The sequence below is a fragment of the Heterodontus francisci genome, chromosome 19 (assembly GCF_036365525.1).
Source record: "Heterodontus francisci isolate sHetFra1 chromosome 19, sHetFra1.hap1, whole genome shotgun sequence".
NCBI lineage: Eukaryota > Metazoa > Chordata > Chondrichthyes > Heterodontiformes > Heterodontidae > Heterodontus > Heterodontus francisci.
In genome coordinates this window covers 42,708,328-42,731,748 of record NC_090389.1, presented here as the reverse complement: position 1 = coordinate 42,731,748, position 23,421 = coordinate 42,708,328, and the positions used below count along the sequence as shown (strand labels likewise).

General features: G+C 42.6%; 1 protein-coding gene across 9 annotated transcripts in view; it reads right to left on the bottom strand.

The window, feature by feature from the left end:
- eogt (EGF domain-specific O-linked N-acetylglucosamine (GlcNAc) transferase) overlaps window positions 1–23,421 on the bottom strand; it is a 69,093-nt gene that overhangs the window by 21,197 nt on the left and 24,475 nt on the right. For all 9 annotated transcript variants that reach the window (XM_068051553.1, XM_068051552.1, XM_068051550.1 and 6 more), the window contains 6 exons: window positions 22,440–22,546; window positions 15,607–15,710; window positions 4,863–4,955; window positions 4,689–4,760; window positions 3,122–3,208; window positions 1,255–1,323 (listed from right to left, as the gene is read on the bottom strand). In XM_068051553.1, the coding sequence (XP_067907654.1) occupies window positions 1,255–1,323; window positions 3,122–3,208; window positions 4,689–4,760; window positions 4,863–4,955; window positions 15,607–15,710; window positions 22,440–22,546 (532 nt within the window). The remainder of the gene's footprint in view (window positions 1–1,254; window positions 1,324–3,121; window positions 3,209–4,688; window positions 4,761–4,862; window positions 4,956–15,606; window positions 15,711–22,439; window positions 22,547–23,421) is intronic.

Genomic DNA, 23,421 nt, shown 5'->3' with positions numbered 1-23,421 from the left:
AGCCCATGTCCATATGCAACAAGACCTGGCCAACATCCAGGCTTGGGGCTGATAGGCAGCAAGTAACATTCGTGCCACACAAGTGCCAGGCAATGACCATCTCAAACAAGAAACAATCTAACAATGTCACCTTGACGTTCAATGGTATTACCATCGCTGAATTCCCCACTATCAACATCCTGTAGGTCACCATTGACCATAAACTGAACTGGACCAGCCACATAAATGCTGTGGCTACAAGAGCAGATCACAGGCTGGGAATTCTGCAGCAAGTAACTCATCTCCTGATTCCCCAATGCCTGTCCACCATCTACAAGGCACAAGTCAGGAATGTGATGGAATACTCTCCACTTGCCTGGATGGGTACAGTTCCAACAACACTCAAGAAGCTCGACACCATCCAGGACAAAGCAGCCTGCTTGAGTGGCACCCCATCCACCACCCTCAACATTCACTCCATCCACTACCGACGCACAGTGGCAGCAGTGTGTACCATATACAAGATGCACTGCAGCAACGCATCAAGGCTCCTTCAATAGCACCTTCCAAATCCGTGACCTCTACCACCTAGAAGGACAAGGGCAGCAAATGGTTGGGAACACCACGACCTGCAAGTTCCCCTCCAAGCCACACACCACCCTGACTTGGAACTATATCGCCGTTCCTTCACTGTTGCTGGGTCAAAATCTTGGAACTCCCTTCCTAACAGCACTTTTCATGTACCTACACCCAAAGGACTGCAGCAGTTCAAGAAGGCGGCTCAACACCACCTTCTCAAGGGCAACTAGGGATGGGCAATAAATGCTGGCCTAGCTAGCGACGCTCACAACCCCAAACGAAGAAAAAAAATTGAGGGTTTTGAAGGACAACTTTATATCAGGTGCCAGGAAATATTTCAGAGGGTGATTTCAGCTAGAGTTGGTCACCAGGAAAAGGTAGAGGAGGCAATAAGATTGATTTAAGAGATAGCTGCTGTAAACGAGAAGATGGGAGGGCTACATTCGGGAAGGGTTTGTTGAAATCGTCTGAAAGGCTTTTTCATCCGAGTCTACCTTATGAACCTAATCTATCTGGCTCAGTACTGCAGCCAGCAGATTATTTTTGTTTTAATGAAACACAGCAAAATGGTTCAAAAATGGATACTTCACCTAAAATTGATAAACTGGTAGCTCAGTTAACAGATAAATACCGCAAAATTTTGTACTCACTGCTACATATCTTAACACAAAATAATTGCTTTCTTTTACTACTCACCTCATCCTGATTTAAAATTCTGCGATATTGAGTACTGCGAACCAGAAGTGTAACACGAATTCTCCCAATCTTGTTAAAAGAATAGATTTAGTAAGCAGACAGCAAGATTTTTAAATATTAAAGTATCAAAATAGTAAATACATAAAATATCTAATTCTAAATGATCATCTAGAATTTCAATCAAAATGATCTAAGGACAGCAATTCAATTCATTTAATCATTCTAAAAGAGTGGGCTGTATTTTACAGCACCCCCGACATCAGCAGGGGGGGCCAGAAAATGCCTCCAGCAGAGTCCCGCCACGGGCCTCGACACCAGGAAAGCCCAGACCCATATTGCTGATGGCGCCAAAGCCTCCTAATGGCCTCCCGCCGCTCGGCGACGGAAGCCAAATCAGCATATTTTTAAAAATGCAAGTTAGAAAATAAATGACCTACCCGCTCCCATTGTCCAGTCCCAAGCGATAGTGGTGCTGGTGGCCAGCACTCCCGTGCCTTCAGGTCCCTCTCCGGGGATCTGAGGCATGACACTGGTGGGGAGCAGGTAAGATTTTCAATGCGGTTGGGGGGGGGAGGGGGAGGGGCGGTACCATGGTAAAACTAACATCATTGGTTTAGGGGATGATGGGAAGGGATAAAGATTAAAGTTTATGAACTTTGGGAGGGGGGAGAAGGTCAGGTGGGCATAGGAGGGCAAGTAGTTAATTACATGGTTATTTGGGTGGGGGGGGAGAAAAGAGGTGCAAATTAAATGTTTACAAAGTTTATTCCAACATTTCTCTTTAAAAATTTAAATTAAATGAAAGGGCTCAAAGCCTTTTAAAAATGGCGTCACCGCCTGCGCAAAGACTGCTGATGCCATTGCCGGGATCAGACTACCCGCCCCCTCCATGTCATCGGGGGTGGGGGCAGTCCGCCCCGGCCATTTAAATGAGCCACCGTGTTTAATATCGCAGTGGCTCCGTGAAGCACGGCCCACACATGCGGGCCGTCATTGTTTACGGCCACCACCGATTTCGTCAGCGGCAATGTAAAATCCAGCCCAGTATTTCCCTTTTCCTTGAGATGGATAGACAATTCTAAAATTGAGAAGACAGAGAGTTTATCTTGTATATGATGAAGAGATTCAAAGTTACTGATATTTCCATGTACTCAAGAGCAGGTACAGACTATTTGAAGAGGCAATTTTCCTGCAGATGTGCAGTGCAATTGACAGACTTTCATATTTGAATAGCTGAGCTGGAGTTTAATCCTTAACTAATTTGGAAGCTATACTGGAGAAGAAGAAAATGGGATTAGTCCTATAGAGATCTTGTTTACTGAGTCATTGTGATGTGCATCAGCCTTCCTATGTGTGTGTTGCATCTGGATTTATTCCTGTGGCCACTCACAAGTGCTCTGAAGTCAGTGTGAAGAATTGAGGGCACAAAGAACAATCTAGTCTTGTTCTTCAATGGATCAGAATATCATCAAGCCACTTCATCATGGAAGGGGCATCATAGCCAAGACCATTCCTCCCCAGCTCAAGGGTACTGAGGCTGATTGTAGCACCCTCACCACCATTCCAGATAAGATCAGTCTCTGGAGATATGGAGGCAATCACTGCAGAGAGTGAAGATTTGACATTTGGAGGTTTTTGGATGTGGAAACATAGCTTCTCAGAGTGGATTTCAACTGAAGTTTGAGAAGTAAGTGTATGGGCAGTAGTTGATCTGGATATAGAAGAATGGGATAAACAGGCAGCTGTCAAAAGGCTGTGAATTATTACACTGCAGTGACTGGCCTATGTCTGTCATAACATTCTAAGATTGCTGGTGGATGTTGCCAAATGAATGGAGTTATGGAACACTCTGCAATAGAACACTTACCTGTGGACTTTCTTGTGTAATATTTAACCTAAACAGGACATGCCGTGAAAATGCTCTGAACATTCCTGTGCTAAAGCAGTCAGGCACCTGTTAGATATAAACAAAGAGAGCATGAAGTACACTGCTATATGTGGCCAATCGCCCAACTGATAAATGTCATACAAAGACACAGCAAACATTCTTAACACTTATTTCAGTTCCGATGAAAGGTCATTGACCTGAAACGTTAACTCTGTTTCTCTCTCCACAGATGCTGCCAGACCTGCTGTGTATTTCCAGAATTTTATGTTTTTATTTCAGATTTCCAGCATCTGCAGTATTTTGTTTTTATATTTCATCCATCAGGTTTCACATGCCTAAGAGGCAACCTGCTTGAAACCTGTTGAAATAATTCCAAATGGTTGACGCCCTATTTTTGACTTGTTAAAATCTTATATGTTACTATAATAAAATGACAAGTGCCAATAGTTACTGTAAAGTGTAGAAGTTGCTTCTCAGTAATGGGTGTATCCTTTCTTCTCCAATATATAAAAATTGGATAACTAACAAATCCAAAAAGTGCAGAAGAGCTGTTGATGACCAAGTGTCGCTAACTGGCATATTCCAAGGTCCAGGACTATGTGCTGAGGGACGCACTAAAGTTTGTGGCAACCGCCGCAAAGGCTCAATGAGAAAAGGCCACCATCTAAGGCCCTCCCACCATAGTATACCTTGGGGGCTGGAACCCATGTAAAACCTTGGGCTGTATGCAGCAGAGAATGTTTGACATGGAATGTAAATGTACATTGCCAATATAACCTGTAATGGCAACTGTAGTGAGGCACCTCATGTATTGTATTGAAAGAAACTGATCTGTATTTCACTTTATGTAATGTCAAATTTGAACTGTTATGTAATGTATTTTTACAAACTTTATGAGTCAAGTGCATTTTTGGAAAAAAAAACAATGGTGGGAGGAAGTATATTTTTGAAAAAGGTACAAAAATATGAAAAATATTTGTTAGCTGGATTCATAGTCAAGAAAATAAACTTGTGAGCTAACCTGCATACAAAAGGAATAGTCTCAGTAACAGAATGGAGCAAAAAAAAACCATAATGCCACTCTACACAATCAAACTGCTTGACATTTGGATCTTTTGACCTATTTGAAAACTATTGCAAGTTTGGTTGTTCATTCCAAAATGACCAAAAGAAACCTCCAATTTTACAGCCAACATTTTTTCCAGAGTAAAACTTTTATCGGCCATGTTATAGACTGAGATCTGTACAGCATGTGGTCCAGAATGGTTTTCAGGTGGTATGTTGGGGCTTCTCCATGTTTATAACCACGCAAAAGAAATGTATTCCTCTCACAAACCTTTATAACACTGAACATAACAGAAAATCATGCTTACAGAATTCAAGCGAGAGTTTGCGTTCTACAAAGTAGGACAGCATTCAACAGAGAGGTTAAAGAAAATTTAGTGGTAAGGTTTTTGCAGTCATTTCAATAGAAATGAAATTTATTAAATGAAAATTGTTTTTATTACACGAGTAAATAGATTTCTGATGCATGAAACACACTTACCAAAGGAGTATTGTAAAACAATCCATAGCGCATACGTGGGAGTAATGAAAAGACTACTTCCTTGAAGCATACCTAAATTACCACATATAAAAGGAACAAAACCATGGTGCATAAACAGAACACTTGTAAAAATATACAAATTATAAATACTAAAATATCAAAAATGTTCAATACCCTTTTAAAGTCAAATGTCTTTAAATGTATAATATTGTGATCAGAAAATGCTTTCCAGGTATCGCTAAATAAATCACCATATCCATAGGAACTCTGCAAGACAAAACAAGGGAAACTAAAAATATCAACAATAAGAATACAAACATGTTATCCCTGTACATCAGAAACAAGTATAAATCCAAAACAGGTAATTGACTGAGAAATATGCACTATCTGCAATTGTTTCAGTCGTGAGTCTCTGCAGTTTCAAAACAGTTATTTGCAATTTAGTTATTTCGAAGTCATCCAAAATGTAGCTTCCATAACAGATAATAAAATCTGTTGAGATAACACAGGTAGAAACCAAGAGAAGATGATATATAAAAGTCAGCAACAGTAATGAAAGTCGAGAGGCATTTGAAACACAGTTTTCCAAATCAATTTACAAAGACAGAGCCTGGCTCTAATGTATTTTAATGATGTGATCAAGCCACAGACTACAAAGAAATGAAATCAGTGCTCAATTTGTTTTCAAGTACAGAATACAGACACTTGCATCGAAGGAATGTTCTGGAAAAATTTCACAAAGTAAAAATGATATGGCATAACCTGTACAGTTCAACAGTGTTCAGAGTGCTGTTATGTAGCAGGTTGCAACTAATATCAGAAGTAGAAGCACATCACTGTGTGGCAGGAAAAAGGAGACTTCTGCTACTTAGAGACAATTTTGATTCAGAATCAGCAATATTCTTGTAAGTGTTGCTTTGTCATTGCTCAAAAATTTTGACTGAAAATAAGTGATTTTGAACTAATCTGAAATGCTGCTTTTAAAAGAGTAAGAACTGTACCGACAGAGAGAGACACCGAATTGAGATAGCAATAGCAGACATAATAAAATTAACAGTAATAAATGTGGAATGGTTTTTCAAATATGTGGTTTTTCAAAACAATTTTAACACAGACCAAAGAATCAGGCAAGCCTTAAAATTATCATTTTGATGAAATGTTCAGGCTACTGATGACATTAAAGAAGTGAAAGCACTGCTCAATTTATTTTGAAGTATAGGATATCAACATCACCGGAAAACAGATATCGCAGAAAAGATAAGCAAACCATATAAAGAGTAGAATGCAGCATCAAATATTATTATGCAGCGTGTTTTGTAAAATACAGAAATACTGTATCACATAGATAGGTTTTGACTAATGGCTAATTTCCAAAAGACCAGAATTTCAAAAATGAACCACATATACTTTATTTGAGATAGACTAGTTTTCATTGATGATGTGGTAAGGACATAATTTTGTATTCTCACTGACAAATGAAGTATTTTGTGCATTTTTCTAATGTTTTGGAATGCTGTAATTGGTGTTTCACTAAAAGAAATGGTATGCTGTGCTTAAAGTCTCAAATGTCACTGCTGGGGGAACAAAACATTTGTTCATTCTCTGCAGTACTGAGGGAGTGTTCCACTGTAGGAGGTGCCATCTTTCGGATGTAATGTTACATTGAGGCCCATCTCCCCTTTCAAGTGGGCTAAAAAGGTCCTCTAACATTATTCAAAGTAGAGGAGAATTATTCTCACTGGTATCCTGGCCATTATTTGTCCCTTAACTAACATCACTAAAGAAAGATTATCTGGACATTAGCTCATTATCCTGGATTTTTGCTGTAATAATAATGGCAATGCTAACAGAGTTCGCCATTATTACAGGATAGATGTGACAGCAACTTCTGCCATCCACACATGTGCAGCAAAACACGGAATCCAAAAGTTACTGTCAATGATACCCTGCTCCTCCACAGGGTGTGCTGTTGCAGAGCTCACCAATAGACTTGGCACTGAAATCACTGTAATGGCATGAACTTAGGGCAATTACTCATTTATCTCACAAGAAAGATAGATGAACAAGTTGGAGCTGTTGCATTCAGGAGTAAGTTTTTAACAGTGTAATAAGTGATAATTACTGCTGAACAACCTCACTGGCCCTGAAAGTTTATGTTACAAGGGTAGAGTCTCAATCCCTCAGAAGAAAATTGATGTTGCAGATATTTTTAATTTTCTTTTAGTTTTTCCTCTTTCTCTCTCTAATCCATGTGTATTTACAAATCTTTATTTTTCTTCTTGTACAATAATTTCAATGTAATTGGTATTTCCTGTTTTTTACTTCCTGGTTTGCAGTCTGTGTGGATTCTTGAAGCAGCTTCACCGCTGCTTGTCCCATTCACAGACACCACAGATCTCCAGCAGAAGGTGCTGCACTGGCTCAGACAAGGCATTAGGAGAAATCTCTTCTGCCAAGCCCTTAAAAAGTCTCTGGGTAACTCTAAGCAAGGTGAAGGGTGAAAGCTGTTCCTTTGCCACACACAGCAAAACCCAGGCCATTATGTTTGTGGGATCTTACTGTGTGCAAATTGGCTGTCATGTATCTTTACATCATAACAATGACTACAATTCAAAACTACTTCATTGGCTGTAAAGCACTTTGAGATATCCTGAGGCCATCAGAGGGACTATTTAAGGGCGAGCTCTTGCCTATTCAAGAGCCATCCTTTCGGCCTCTGTAAGTGAGATTGTCAATCATCGACCTGTATTAATATTTGTGGGGGCGGGGGGGATGGGGGGGAGGGGTGGAGAGGAGTATTTTAATGGGTTGTGAGTGGGTGAGAAGGTAGGAGATTTTACATTTTAAAACCTGACCCCAACCCACCTACTTCCAGTTTTAACAGAGGTGGGTCAGGCGGCAAACCACCAACCTGTTCTCAGAAGGCGGATCGATCACTAAAATATTTAAGGAGCCTGAATGCTTCCATTTTTACTGGATTTTTATTTCTATTTTAAGGCAAAAATTCCCAGGGCTCAGAAATCCCAGCAGGTGAAACAAAGCGAGAAGGATCAGATCTGTGAGGTAAATGCCTTTATTTCAGTGCTTGTGGGCCAGAAAGAGCAGGAGTATTTCCTGCAGACTCAACAAGCTTACCTGCATGCTATCGGTCAACTCCCATCGCTTCACCACACCCACCCAATCACCCACCCCCACCCTCATCGACACCACGGTGACGTCCAACCCCCATCATAATCTCCAACTCCCGTGAGCGGGGATCCTGTCAATCTGACTGGCTGGTGGGTGGGAAATCTGTTGAAAAAAACATAAAAGGCATCCTGCAGTTAATTTCTGCAGGATGTGCAGAAATCCCTTACTTCCTGGTTTCCTGTCTAAAAAGTCCACACCTGCTCACCACTCTGAAGTAAATACAAGGAACCTAGTGTTTTTAACATAGCTAACACCTGAAGACATTTCGCAGAAGGAGAAAGGGATACCAAATTTTAGAAGATTTAGAGAGGCAATTAAAGGGATGTTGGAAAGGGTAGGTTTATAGGAGGCCTTTAGAGGTTGGAAAGAGGTAACAATGTGGAAGGATATATGGAGAGTGTTCTAGAGTACAGCACCTAGATGGCTGAAGCTCTACCACCAATTCTGGGTGCAGGGAAGAAACGGCATGAAGGCCTCAGAGAGTAGAATGCATGTGCTGGCACATATAGCTGGAGAAATCTGCAGAGGTAGGATGAGGCAAGGCTGAAGGGTTTCATAAATGGTGAGGATTCTGAATTTAATTGGTTGGAGAATGGGAAACCAATGGAAGTTGTGAAGGTTAAGGGTGGCAGAGAAACAGAATATATTGCATGAAAGGATGCAACAGTAGTTTTGGACAAGTTGGAACCCAGTATTAATCACTTCTGAATGCCCAATATACCACACAATCATGGCAGATTTGTCCCTGTAGTATTCTCTCTAGTTTATGACAGTCAGACAGGGATACATAATATCTATCTTGTACCATTCTGCACATCAGAATGTAGAGCCTTGAAAATGCAGCTACAGAAAAATAGCTCCAGTATGTTCAGCAACTCAGGCAGGAACAAAGCAAAGTTAAATGCCAGGATCAGGAATGGGGGCAGGGAGTGGGGTTGGGGGTGTGTTGCAATCAGAGGCCTGCTACCCAACCCGAACCCGACGACATGTGTCGGGGTTTGAGTCGGGTCGGGCCCATCTTCCAGGACCGGCTTTCGGGCTCGGTTCGGGTCGGGCAGGACACACACAGTAAGTGTTCTGCTGGTAAGTATTAAAAATAAAAAATAAAAAATAAAAACTTACCTGAGCTGGGAGTCCGGGAAGAAACTGAGTCTGTGCAGTGAGCAAGTGACATCACTATGACGTCTCGCGCACGCGCTGCAGCTTCTTACAGGTTTGATGTCAGGAATGTAAGTAAAGGGATGGTCAGGTCGGGCCAATTAGTGGCGGGTTCGGGTCGGGTCGGGCTTGGGGCCGCTGTGGTTGGGTCAGGTTCTTTTTCCCTGACCTAAAGCAGGCCTCTAGTTGCAATTACAGGTTTCCATTCACTGCATAGAATGTTACGAAAGTGAAGTTTGAAGTTAATACAATTGACAGACTTCCTAAATCAGACATCTAAGTCAATATAGTGGAACATTTGCTGCCCATCACTAATTGCCCTTGAGAAGATGGTGGCGAGCTGCCTTCTTGATCTGCTGCAGTCCATGTGGTGTAGGTACACCCACAGTGCTATTAGGGAGGGCGTTCCAGGATTTTGACCCAGTGACAGCAAAGGAATGGTGATATAGTTCCAAGTCAGGATGGCGTGTACCTTGGAGGGGAACTTGGTGGTGTTCCCATGTGCCTGCTGTCCTGGTCCTTCTAGGTGGTAGAGATCGCAAGTTTGAGAAGTGTTGTTGAAGGAGGCTTGGCGAGTTGCTGAAGTGAATGTTGTAGATGATACACACTGCTGCCAGTGGTGGAGGATTGAATGTTTAAAAGGTGCTGATCAAGTGAGCTGATTTGTCCTGGGTGATATCAAGCTTCTTGAGTACTGTTGGAGCTCTGCTTTGTTGATGGTAGACAGGCTTTGGGGAATCAGGAGGTGAGTTACTCACTGCAGAATTCCCAGTCTCTGTGAAAGCAGCTCAGTGATGGTAATGCCCTTGAACGTCAATGGCAGATGGTTAGATTCTCTCTTGTTGTTCATTGCCTGGCACCACTACATTGACTTAGATGTCTGATTGCCTGGCGCAAATTTTACTTGCCACTTATCAGCCCAAGAATGCTGTTCAGGTCTTGTAGCATGCAGGCCCGGACTGCTTCAGTATCTGAGAAGTTGCGAATGGTACTGAACACTGTGCAAACATCAGCAAGCACCCCACTTCTGAACTTATGATGAGGGAAGGTCATTGATGAAGCAGCTAATGATGTTTGGGCCTAGAACAATAGCCTGAGGAGCTCCTGCAGCGATATCCTGGGGCTGAGATGACTGGCCTCCAACAACTACAACCATCTTCTTTTGTGCTAGGTATGCCTCCAAACAATGGAAAGTTTTACCCAATTCCCATTGACTTCAATGTTGTTCGTACTCCTTGATACCACACTCAGTTAAATGCTGTCCAGATGTCAAGGGCAGTCACTCTCATCTCACCTGTGGAATTTAGCTCTTTTGTTAATGTTTGGACCAAGGCTGTAATGAGGTCTGGAGCCAACTGCCCCTGGTAGAACCCAAACTGAGCATCGGTGAGCAGGTTATTGCTCTGCAAATGTCGCTTGAGAGCACTGTCGATGACAACTTCCATCACTTTGCTGATGATTGAAAGTAGACTGATGGGGCGGTAACTGGCCAGATTGGATTTGTCCTGTGTTTTGTGGACTGGACATACCTAGGCAATTTTCCACATTGCCGGATAGATGCCAGTGTTGTAGCTGTTCTGGAACAGCTTGGCTAGAGGTGTGGTTCGATTTGGAGCACAAGTCTTCAGTACTATAGCTGGGATGTTGTCAAGGTCCATAGCTTTTGCTGCATCCAAGTGCCTCAGTCATTTCTTGATATCACATGGACTGAATCGAATTGGCTGAAGACTGGCATCTGTGATGAGGAAATGTGTGTTTCTGCACAATTGTGAAACCTAATCCCCTAGGCTCATCATTTCCTATCACTTCTCAAGTTTCAAACTTTCACATGACTGCTGAAATAATGTAACCAATTTGAAAATAAAATGTAAGAAGGGCAATGATTGTCACAAAATGGATAAGGAGTCTAAAGTTGATTGGCAATCCTAAAATCTCAACATTTGTGACCTAGAGCGAGTGGCAACACTAGTCTGCTCCCACTGCTGTTTCAATTTGCCTTTCTACCTCTCTTTGCTGTGCTAATTCTGGCAAAATCAATCATCACTATCACACCCACACAGTCTGAATGATCTTAGCTGCACGCACTAAGATGCAATGCATCTTCACATGGTAAAATATATAATATATAGAGAGAGAGAGAGAGAGAGTGTAGCCCCTGCGGTCAATAATTTTCCAAATCAAAATATTGAAATATTAAAGAAATCTCTTATTTTCATATCTTCTGTAAGTGGAACTCATAAACAGCAAAATACACATAATAGCAATTGCTTTGGATAGAAGCAAATCACTACATGCAGCCAATTGTCAAAAATCATACTGCAGTGTGATATGACTTTAGAATTATAAGTTTACTGTGTGGACACCTAATAGCCACTGCACAGTGCTCATTGTCGACTACCCACATATACCTTGTAATGTTTCATACGAAATAATTCAAACAGAAGTACATTAAAACAAACCACCATAATTCTTTTCTCCTAATAAATGTTACAATCAATTGCATAAAAAAAACTTGTTGAGCTTAGGTTCAAAATTGTTGATGTTCACAAAATGATATTCACAATTCATTCCCACGATAAATATGTTGTCTACAACGCAAGCCAGTAAAGTGATGGATGGTGTCATCAACAGTGCCATCAAGCGGTACTTGCTTAGCAATAACCTGCTCAGTGATGGTCAGTTTGGGTTCTGCCAGGGCCACTCAGTTCCGGACATCATTACAGCCTTGGTTCAAACATGGACAAAAGAGCTGAAATCAAGAGGTAAGGTGAGAATGACTGCCCTTGACATCAAGGCAGCATTTGACCAAGTATGGCATCAAGGAGCCCTAGCATAACTGAAGTTAATGGGAATCAGGGGGAAAACTCTCCGCTGACCTAGCACAAAGGAAGATGGTTGTGGTTGATGGGAGTCAATCATCTCAGTTCCAGGACATCACTGCAGGAGTTCCTCAGGATAGTGTCCTAGGCCCAACCATCTTCAGCTGCTTCATCAATGACCTTCCTTCAATCATAAGGTCAGAGGTGAGGATATTCGCTGATGATCGTACAATGTTCAGCACCATTCGCGACTCCTCAGAAACTGAAGCAGGCTGTGCAGAAATGCAGCAAGACCTGGACAATATCCAGGCTTGGGCTGATAAGTGGCAAGTAACATTCGCGCCACATAAGTGCCAGGCAATGACCAACCCAAACAGGAGGGAATCTAATTATCTTGCCTTGACATTCAATGGCATTATGATCGCTGAATCCCCCACTATCAACATCCTAGGGGTGACCATTGACCAGAAACTGAACTGGAGTAGCCATATAAATACTGTGGCTACAAGAGCAGGTCAGAAGCTAGGAATCTGGCGGCAAGTAACTCCTGACTCCCCAAAGCCTGTCCACCATCTACAAGGCACAAGTCAGGAATGTGATGGAATACTCTCCACTTGCCTGGATGGGTACAGTTCTAACAACACTCAAGAAGCTCGACACCATCCAGGTCAAAGTAGCCCGTTTGATTGGCACCCCATCCACAAGCATTCACTCCCTCCACCACCGACGCACAGTGGCAGCAGTGTGTACCATCTACAAGCTGCACTGCAGCCACGCACCAAGGATCCTTAGCACCTTCCAAACCCATGACCTCTACCAACTAGAAGGACAAGGGCAGCAAATGCATGGGAATACCACCACCTGCAAATTTCCCTCCAAGCCACAAATCATCCTGACTTGGAACTATATCGCCGTTCCTTCACTGTCGCTGGGTCAAAATCCTTGAACTCCTTCCTAACAGCACTATGGCTGTACCTACCTCACATGGACTGCAGCAGTTCAAGAAGGCAGCTCACCACCATCTTCTCAAGGGCAATTAGGGATGGGCAATAAATGCTGGCCTAGCTAGCGATGCCCACATTCCATGAATGAATAATTTAAAAAAGCCTGTGAAGCTCATACATGTACCTTCAAAATAGGATGCCATTCACATTTCTGTAAGGTGCCGTGCTGTGGTAATGGTTTGCCTGAAGGCAGGTTCTCTGCTCTTTTTACTCTACCAGCAGAGATAAGTATGACAGGGGAAGAGGGTGGTTTCCCATTGCTTTCCTCAGACCAGAACGGGACTTGAACCTGTGCTGTTGACATTCTGAACCACACACTAGCCATCTAGCCAACTGAGCAACCTGGTCCCCCTTCTGTAAAGTATCCTTTATTTTTCCTTCTCTCAAGGAACATAGGAACAGGAGTAGCCCATTCAGCCCCTCAAGCCTGTTCCTGCATTCTATTAGATCATGGCTGATAAATGCTTCAAATCCATTTACCTGCCTTTTCTCCACATGAATGTAACAAATCTATCCATTTGAATGTTGAAAATTTCAACTGACACAGCATCTTTTAGGGGAGAGAGTTCCACATTTCCACCACCATTTTTGTGAAAAAGTGCTTCCCGATTTCACTTCTAAATGGCCTAGTTCTAATTTTAAGATTGTGCCCCCACCAATCCCTAATTGTGCTTCCTCTATTACATAATGCAGTAATTCTGTAGCGTAATGTTTTATACCTGACAAGACAAAAAGATAAAGACACTGCCTTTGGCGCATGGTTGAACAGTATAAATACTATCTTAGAATCAATCCAAACAACACAAAACTGCTACTATTTCCTGCTATAAAAACAAAAAATGCTGATAATACCCAGCAGGTCAGGCAACATCTGTAGAGAAACAGTTAACTTTTGAGGTTGATGAACTTTTCTGATGAAAGGTCATCAACTTGAAACATTATTTCTATTTCTCTCCCCACAGCTGCTGCCTGACCTGCTGAGTATTTCCAGCATCTTTTGACTTTGTATTACTATTTCCTGCTCCCTGTGAATGTTTTCAGTTTAGTTCACCAACCTGTGTGTTTCACCAGCTATTTGGTCATGAGAACAACAGCCAGAATATTTAATTTTGTTTCTAATACCAAAGCAGACCAGTTCTGATTGCATGATTCTGGCAGGCAGCCTCACACATATCAGGAAATCAAAGGGACTCTGCATGATTTTACATCCATTACAATGCTCATAACAATTAATGTACAAAAAACTGGAAGGAACACACCTATGGTTTCCTTCTACATGCTCCCCGCAAGCAAGGTTCTTAACCTATCCAAAACATTCGGACCTACAGTGTCCACATAATGACATCCACAGCAAAACATTTGCTTCTGGAAAATAACTTCATCCTCTCCAAACTGGACTTTTGAACTTAAGTTAGCAGTAATAGATACTGTTCATATTGGTCACATCAGCATATATTTATGAATTCAATTTTCATTTTTGCAAAACAAATTTTTAGACAATGTTGTAACTTGACCAGCGTAGCAAATTATCATCACCACCACTACTGCACAGGATAGCCACCTATCAAGCAGCAAATTTACTTTTAATTGCTTTGGGCTGCAATCTGAAAGGTTACTAGAGTTCAGAGACACTGAAATAATTCAGATTCAGATTACCAGTAATAAATGTGTCATAAATAAAGTGCTTAGATGTAAGGCTCTTATCATGAATGTAATTAAGTTTACAGTGTGTAAAATAATTGAACATTAACTTCTTGCTCCACATTCCAAAATAATGTAAATTAGGCTGTAAAATCAGATTATGTCCATTCGAATTTGCCTTTTGTTCCTTCATATATAAATTTCTCAAGCTAGGACTTTGGCAACCTTAAACTGAACAGATATTAATATATAGCTGACCATATTAGCTGCTTTCGGACTTCATTATGGAATAAGTCAGTGACAAGAGAGGTGGTTTATGGCAGGGTTCGAAAATAATGGCTTTGGTCTTCCTAATCTCCAGTTGGTGGACATTTTGATTCACTCAAAACATGCCAGACAGAAAATCTGAACAGACAAAATGATCAAGGTGTCAAACAATGTGAGGGAGAAGAAGACTGGGGCATCATCAGCAAAGATATGAAAACTGACCCTTTGCCTTTAGATGGTATGAGGCAAAATGTAGATCAGAAAAAGGAGTTAATCGTAAGACCATTAGTAATGCCAGGGGTGGAGAAATGAGTTTGCTGAACCTGGCTACATTGGAACATTCTTGATTTAACCATCTCTTCAACCTCATCAAGGATCTTTTTGGAACTTTGGATGAACTATTATAATGCTATATATATATAATACTATATATATATAGTAGTCATCAGTTACAGGAAACACCTTCCTGCCTATCGACACAGATTGTAAAGCAAAATTTGACAAAATTCAGAACCTTTGGGAAAAATATTGAGTCAGAAATCAAGTATACTGCGCCAAAAATAATTCTTGACTTCATAATCCAAACAGATGTGATTCTATCTAAAGCAAATATGGCAACAGCGCAAAATACACTGAGGCTAACAACTGTAGACAAATAAAAGACACAGACCAGACTGGGATATTACATGTATTGTGTAGAAGAACTCTCTTAATGTGATAGTAATGTTTATTAATTTTCTCCATTAGATTACCTGATTTACCCAGAGTAAATAGACGACGACAAATAAAAGTCCCACCATCAGTAGTATACAACCTGTAGCAAATCAATGAAGTACTCACAGTATCCCACATTGCAATGTTCACATCAGTATCAAAAGAATTGTTGATATGTTGGGAAATATAGAGGTTAACAAAGTCACAGAAATGGTGGTACATATTGACACCTGAAAGTAAAGAATATATTTTCATTAATGAATGAAGCAAAATTTGTTTTGCTAAATGCAGCTGGTAAATGTTCAGTTAGGCGTCACTCACTATGATATCAGCAAACTGATGGCTTCTTGGTAGAACATATACGTTAATCACCAACATCCTCTCTCTTATTTGGCAAAGCCCTAATTCAGTATTATGTTTTAAATGTTTAAAACAAGGCTATGAAGATGCAAGTTTTGTAAACACTGAACTAAACTGCAAGGCTATGATTAGGAACGCATAGGTATGTTAATGATTATGAATAAGGAAATATGGATAGTATAGTGTGTGGTGAAAGAGAAATAAAAAGCACCATATAAAATCATTTAAGGTCAATAGAATTATGCATATGTTTGGTTTTATACTAACAAACCAGCAAATATTTAGCATTTTCTAGTATTTTAGAAGGGTATTGCTTGATTATTGTCTGAAACTGTTGGTACGGGATTGCTTCTATTTCTTTTTTAAAATATGTTTTAAGAACTTATATTTGAATTATGGACACTGATTCATCTGGAATTTTAATGAGATTGCTGAACTTTGTGTTTTTTTTACAAGAAGTTCCCAGAAGGTTCCTGGTTTTAGCTAGTAAACAAGTCTTACTGGAAGGCACCTGCTTTCAAATAAAAACCCAGCAGGGGTTGTTTTTGACCGGAAGAGATGTTTACAAAGAAGTGACAAGCCAAGATTTATAGAGATCATGAGATTTGACTTCTGGAATGTTTTCAGTTTCAATTTGAACTGTTAAAAATGCCAGTTTGCTTCTTGACCTGCCAGGAGAGTATCAGCCCGTCTTTCTCTTGAAAAGAAATCCTGCATCTTTGAAGAAATCTTGCATCGAATGTGTGAGAACTAAAACCTTGTTGCTGCTTCTTGCTGTAAAACCTTATTTGAAGACTTCTGTAGCTGTGGTTGGAATTTTACCATTGGCGGCTCAGAGTCCGATGAGGCAGAAGCAGGTAAAGAACCCGCTCCACAACTCGTTGCCACTGGTATCACGCACAGGGCAGCCAATTAGCAGCCCCGCGATGTACTTCCGACGAAAAAGGGCGCACGCGGGTGGGAAGCTGTGCGTTGGCGGGAGCGGGGTGAGAGCTGGAAGAGCCTGCTGAAAGCCATTTATAAAGGCTTTCAGCAATCTCTGTCGCTCATAAATGCTTACCTAAAGCAAGAAGGAGGACATTCATAAGAGACACTGAACATATGCAAGGGACAAACAAGGGTCTGAGGCTGAAAGGGCCATAGGAGATCTGAAAGTGCTCACCAAGCCTACACTTTAGAAAAATCAGAACCCCACCGGAAACAAATTTCAGGAATGGAAGGAAGAAATAGCCGCACGGCCCCTCGCTTCTCAGAAGAATCCTTACATGTCCTCGTCCAGGCGGCTGAGGCAAGGCGGGAGGTCCTCTTCCCATCCGACGGAAGAAGACAGCCTTTCCATGTTACAAAGAAGGTGTGGCTGGAGGTAGCGGTGGAGATCAGCAGCCGCGGCATTGTTAGGAGGACATGGCCCCAGTGCCGCAAGCGGGTCAATGACCTCATGCGCTCTGCCCGGGTAAGGGGCATTCCGCACTCATCTCATCTTTTATGTGACATGGGAGGGTCAATGAATGCTGAAGCTTGAAGTTGGAAGCCATCCACGTCCAGTACTTGGCTGCAGCCATGCCTTGGGCCGCATAATGGGCACATCTGTGACGCTCAGTGGTCCAGATGTGTTCCATCCAAGCACTTCACTGGCACTGGTTTGAGATGCAGCACTCAGCCAAAAGAGAGAGTGCGTGATCATCCATGTGATATGTCTTAACTAAGTCCTTTGTGTATACACAGAAGAGGGCACATAATGCCCGAGAGGGGTGCCGGACCAGTGGTAGCGTGGCCAACCTGGTATATCTGAGCTGATCGGAAGAGGATGCATTAATACTGGCAGGGGAGGACAGAGGATGCTCCAGAACTGATGGCGAGCTCGCGCACCTGGCCAGGAGAGTGAGTTCCCCAGTATGTGGTTGAGGGGCCGGGGTGGGGGGGGGGGGGTGGGGAAGGGGGGCAGGGGCACATGTTCTCCAGTCAGGAGTGCTGATCACTACTGATCATTCTGATTTTCTCTGCAGGTGAAACACAGGAGTGGCCAGGAAGCGTGTCCGGGGCTCATCCATCTACCTCCGAGGATGAGATGGGGACCTCAGAGGATGCAGCATGATATCCTCCCACTGCACCAAGCGCCAGTTCAGAGACATTCACCTCGGTTGGGATATGGGTCTCTTCAGAATTGTGGTCACAACCTGGTGTCAGCACCACACAATTGCCGGGCCAGCTGCCAAAGGCAGTACCAGCCAATGCCTCTGGCAAACGGAGGACTGTGGGAGGCCAGGCCAGCGCATGATGACAAGCCTCCGTTGACATCCATTCGGCGGGAGATGCTTCAAGTACAGCGTGCAATGCGGGAGATCTGGTGGAGTTACCAGAGACTTTGCATGCTGACTCAGACACTGGAGATGTCCATCCAGGGCCTGAGTGCCACACATTCTCTGTCATCTGACCATCTGGCCTCCTCCATTGACAGATTAGTGGCTGTAGTGGAGAGCCCGATCCTGAATGAACTGCATAACCTCACAGCAAGAGTGGCCTCCTTGGACAACAGCATCAGAGAACGGAATCTGGTGCGCAGGCAACAGTTTAAGGTTGCTCATCCCTCTGAGGTTAGCACTGTGGACCAATTGAGCCTCAGGAGGGAACAGGGGCAGTAGCAGATTTCAGATGGGGGTTCCTCTCATGTCGCTCCTGATGCATCCTGCACTCCTTGTCCCCTCTGCCAGTGACATCAGCACCGCACACTCACAGGGCATTCCCAAGACTTCTCATGGTCATCTTGAGATGCCGAAGCCCACAGGGCCTCGGGCAGGCAGAGGAGGTGGTGGCGCAGTGGTAAAGTCACTGGACTGATAGCCCAGAGGACCAGGCTAATGCTCTAGGGACGTGGGTTCGAATCCCACCACGGCAGATGGCGAAATTGAATTCAATTAACAAATCTGGAATTAAAAAGCTAATCTAGTGTGACCATGAAACCATTGTCGATTGTTGTAAAAACCTATCTGGTTCACTAATGTCCTTTAGGGAAGGAAATCTGCCGTCCTTACCTGGTATGGCCTATATATGACTCCAGATCCGCAGCAATGTGGTTGACTCTTAAAATGCCCTCTGAAATGGCCACTCAGTTCAACAGCAATTAGGGATGGGCAATAAATGCTGGCCTAGCCAGCGATGCCCACATCCCATGAACGAATAAAAAAAAGGACGCCTGCCAAAGTCATCCAGAACAACGAGACAGCCAGATCAGCCACCTGCCTCTGGTGTGGCTGGGGGCAAGGGATCATCCACACGCATGAGCACTCGCAAACGTTTCAAAAAAAAAATCACAGTAACAGCACTCCGGGGTCACTGGTGCAATATGTACATTTTTATTTCATGTATCAATGCACTAAAAGTAATTAAACTTTTCACTTGGCATTTTTAAAGGTCAAACACCATTGCTATTGTTGCAGGCGATATGGTTGCACTGCAAGAGAAGGGTTATTTGAGATGTGACACATTTGGCCTGGGTGGTCTTTGATGGAACGGTGTCCGGTTCAGATCAGATTTCCCCCCGAAGGTGAGTGCCTCTGCCCTTCCAGCTCCTGTCATTGACTCCTCTCAGACTGCCATGTCGGTTTATGGTTGATGGGGCTCTGTGCAGGAGAAATGCCTGAGTATAAGAGCCTCGCGGATCAACTCCGCCTCACCTTCAGCTCCATCTCCCCGCTGTTTCGGTGGCTGTGGCCCCTCTTCCTCATCCGTATCACAATTCTCGTCTGAGGAAGCTTCACACTGACCTTCATCATCCTCCAGGGAATCTCCCCTCTCCTTCGCCAGGTTACGTAAGGCGCAGCACATGACAATAACTCTGGAGACCCTTGATGGCGAGTACTGCAAGGCTCTACCTGAGCAATCGAGACACATAAATCTCATTTTTAGAAGACCTATAGTCTGCTCTATAGTCACTCTGATGGCCACCTGGCTCACATTGTAATGTTCCTCTGCATCATTCACTGGGTTCCTCACCGGTGTCATCAGCCATGTCTTCAGCAGATAATCCCTGTTGCCAAGTATGCATCCTTGCAGGGGTGCAGGTGGGCTGAAAAATGCTGGCACCTAGGAGTTCCGGAGAATGAAAGGATCATGGCTGCTCCCAGGGTAACATGCACACACCTGCATGATTCCCCTCCGATGGTCACAGACGAGTTGAACATTCATTGAGTAGAACCCCTTGTGATTAAGCTCCCTGATTGGCCTGCAGGTGCTCTAACGGCCACGTGGGTACAGTCTATTTCGCCCTGGACCATTGGGAATCCAGCAATGGTGCTGAACCCTCTGGCTCTCTCGGCCTGACAGGCGGTGTCTGTCTTGAAATTGATAAAATGGTTGACATGCCTGAAAATGGCTTTAGTAACAACCTTAATGCAGTGACGCACTGATGCTTGGGAGACTCCGCACATGTCTGCCAATGAAGCCTGGAACAAGCCTGATGCACAGAAATTCAGCTCTACTGTTACCTTCAGTGTGACCGGCATTGGATGGCCACCCAAGCAGTTTGAAGCAACCTCCGCTGCAAGCATTTCACACAGAGATGTGACAGTCTCCCATGACAGGTGCAGTCTTCTTTGGCACTGGCGTTCTGACAGTTGCAGGAAGCTCGATCGCGGGCGGCAGACCTTGCCTGCTGATTAGGCCCGTCTCCTGACAGTTGGCTGCACCCTGGCCACTCTGCCACCTTCTCCCCCTCCTCCATCAAGAGGTCGCACTGGGCCTGCAGGTTGCGTGTTCCCTGGTCAGTTGGCCTCCTGTCCCTCCTTGGGGCATGGTCATCCTCATTAGATGAGCCACCTCCAGAGCGCACAATTCCCATTGCTGCTGTGTCCCACAGATGCTATTACTTCAGGTCTTATCAGCCTGCTGTGAGGAAAGGCACACACAACCCCCTCCCTCTCATCCAAGAAATCAATACTGCTGGGGCCGAATCAGAAGTAACACTCAGATGAACCCCGATGAACAATCTTAAAGTACCACAAACTGTAAAGTCACGCTAACTTTAAAGTCACACAAAGAAATAACATTGAACACCAGCCAACATAACAGTACCTCCAACTCCCTCACCGATTCACTGCCTGCCTCTCTTTTAAAGCTGCCGGGTTGCCGAGATGCCCCTCGACACAATTTACGGCCGTAAAATCTGATAGCCACCGTAAATGGCTGTCAATTGGTGTTTTAAATACCTCAATTTCCATTTAATTGATTGTAAGCAGATGGCGAGCGGCGCCTCGATCTCGCCCGCTATCTGACCATCGTAAAATGGCGTTCTTGCGTCATGACGTTGGGAACCCAACCCGACTGCCATTTTACGTCTCGGACACCTTGTAAGACAATCGTTTATCGGCGGTAAAATTCTGGCCTGTATCACTTGGAGAGCCTACCCATCGCCTGGAAGGAACTGTTCTTGGAAGATCCTAGTGACAGCCGCCTATTTGCATTTGGGACACCTAACCAAAGCAAAAGACTTTCTTCCATACCTTCTTTTCAGCCTAAGTGTTTTATTTTATTCCTTCTACGTCTTTGTAACAGCTATAAACAAAAATCCTTTTTTTCCCCCCGGTTAACCAGTTGTGTATGTGTGTGTGTGAGTGAGTGACTGAGTGACTGAGTGAGTGAGTGACTGAGTGAGTGAGTGAGAGAGAGAGAGAGAGCGCTAGGATAAATAAGGTGTGTTAATATTTCAAGTTGTGTGCATGTTCTACCTCATTCCTGGTTAAAACTTGGCTTATAATAAACTGATCATTTTGTGGTTTATTCAAGAAACCTGGTTGGTGTGTTTTATTCTGGGGAAAAATAATGTATATAATTGACTGTTTTGGTAAGTGGGAAAATCTAAGTATATGTTGTGACCTGTGGAGAAGTGGGACTGAATTAACAGTGCACTCCTCCCGCCTCGGTCGTAACACCGTATACACTTTTGCTTTGTGGTCTACAGATGAGTTTTGATTATCACTGCATACATGGTACATTCACCAAACTAGAGTCAAATGGACACTGCTAAACTTGCAAACAATTTGTTTGAGGCCCGATCAAAAGAAAGTCACAGATAAATCTTTCTCTCGTTTCATTAGAAGATGTATCTTTTAATTCCAATAAGTTGGATTCGTCCAGGTTCTGTTGTGGATTGGCATGAGCTTCTCCATTATCGGAGGAGCTGCGAATGAAACTGAACCCTGAAGATTCTTAATAGGAAGATTAACATACACTTGCTGGTGTGCAAGTGAAAATGCTGACTGGGTATTGCAAGTTTACACTCAACTATTTACATTTATTGTTCCCTCTGAATATACAAAAATGAGAGGCTGTTTGTACTCATTTCCCTTTGCACCTGGCAAGGAGACAACATAGCCCCAAGATCCCAGAGCATTTACAGTCATCTTTTAACTAGATACTTCAAAATATTTTCACATTTATATTTAATGATTCATTTTAAAACAAAAACATAAAATGAAGTAAAAAAAAAATTACTTGATCAATAGGCACTATGAATAAAACAGTAGCTTAATTTAGATGCAAAAGCACAGCATTATGCAAGTCAGTAAAATGACACATCTAGTAGGAAAATTATTTGGCTTTACCTGCATCTAGCTTCATGAAGTAGGTTGGCTTTTCAATAATGAGGTCACAATTTCCATCTTCTATCAGTTGAAAGTTCAGCTGAGAATATGATTGCAGTTCTGAAAACCTGTGCAAAGAATAGATTATAAATGGTACAAAAATATTGAATCAGAACTGCCTTAGGATACCAACTACTTTATAAGTTAATCACTGTTCAATGTGCTCCTGTTTAAAATGTCAAAGGGGTTCCCTTTGTCATGTATAACCACTGCATTTTTCAAATTAACTGAATATATTGAAATGTCGCAAGCCATAAATGAACATAGTTTAGTTCCCCATTGTTGACAATCTGTTAATTCTAACATTATAAAGAAGGTAATTGTAAAAATACAAAACTAGATTGTAAACATGATATTAATCAAGGATTGAGAATAACACAAATTAAAGAAATTATTTTGCCTTTCACATCACTTGTCTACATTTTCAAATATTATAGGCTGTAGTACTGAATTTCAAAATGCTGCTTATTCTTACTAATGTTAGGAATGATACTTATGTGAAGAAAAATGTTATTGTGGGATTTATTTTTCCATTCATATTCCTCCATTAATGCTTCTCCACAGTCAACTACTGGGACTTGCAAGAAATTAGCCAGGGATAACCTGCTCTTCTTCTCTCTATATTGCCTCCTGATAGGACAATCAATACTGGAAATTTCTCGGGTGGGAAATCATTCCACAAATCCATCAATCTATGATTCCAGAATAGTGCACTGAGATACATATAAACTGTACTAAAGATTTAAAATTTAAGGAAAGTATCTTAAAATATCAGTCGCCATAGATTCATCAAATCAGAAGTTTTATTACAAATCATTGAATTGCACAGCACAGGAGGCCATTCAGCCCATTCTGCCTGTGCTAGCTCTTTGAAAGAGCTATCCAATTAGTCCCACCCCCTACTTTTTACCCATACTCCAGAATTGTTTTACTTTTCAATTAT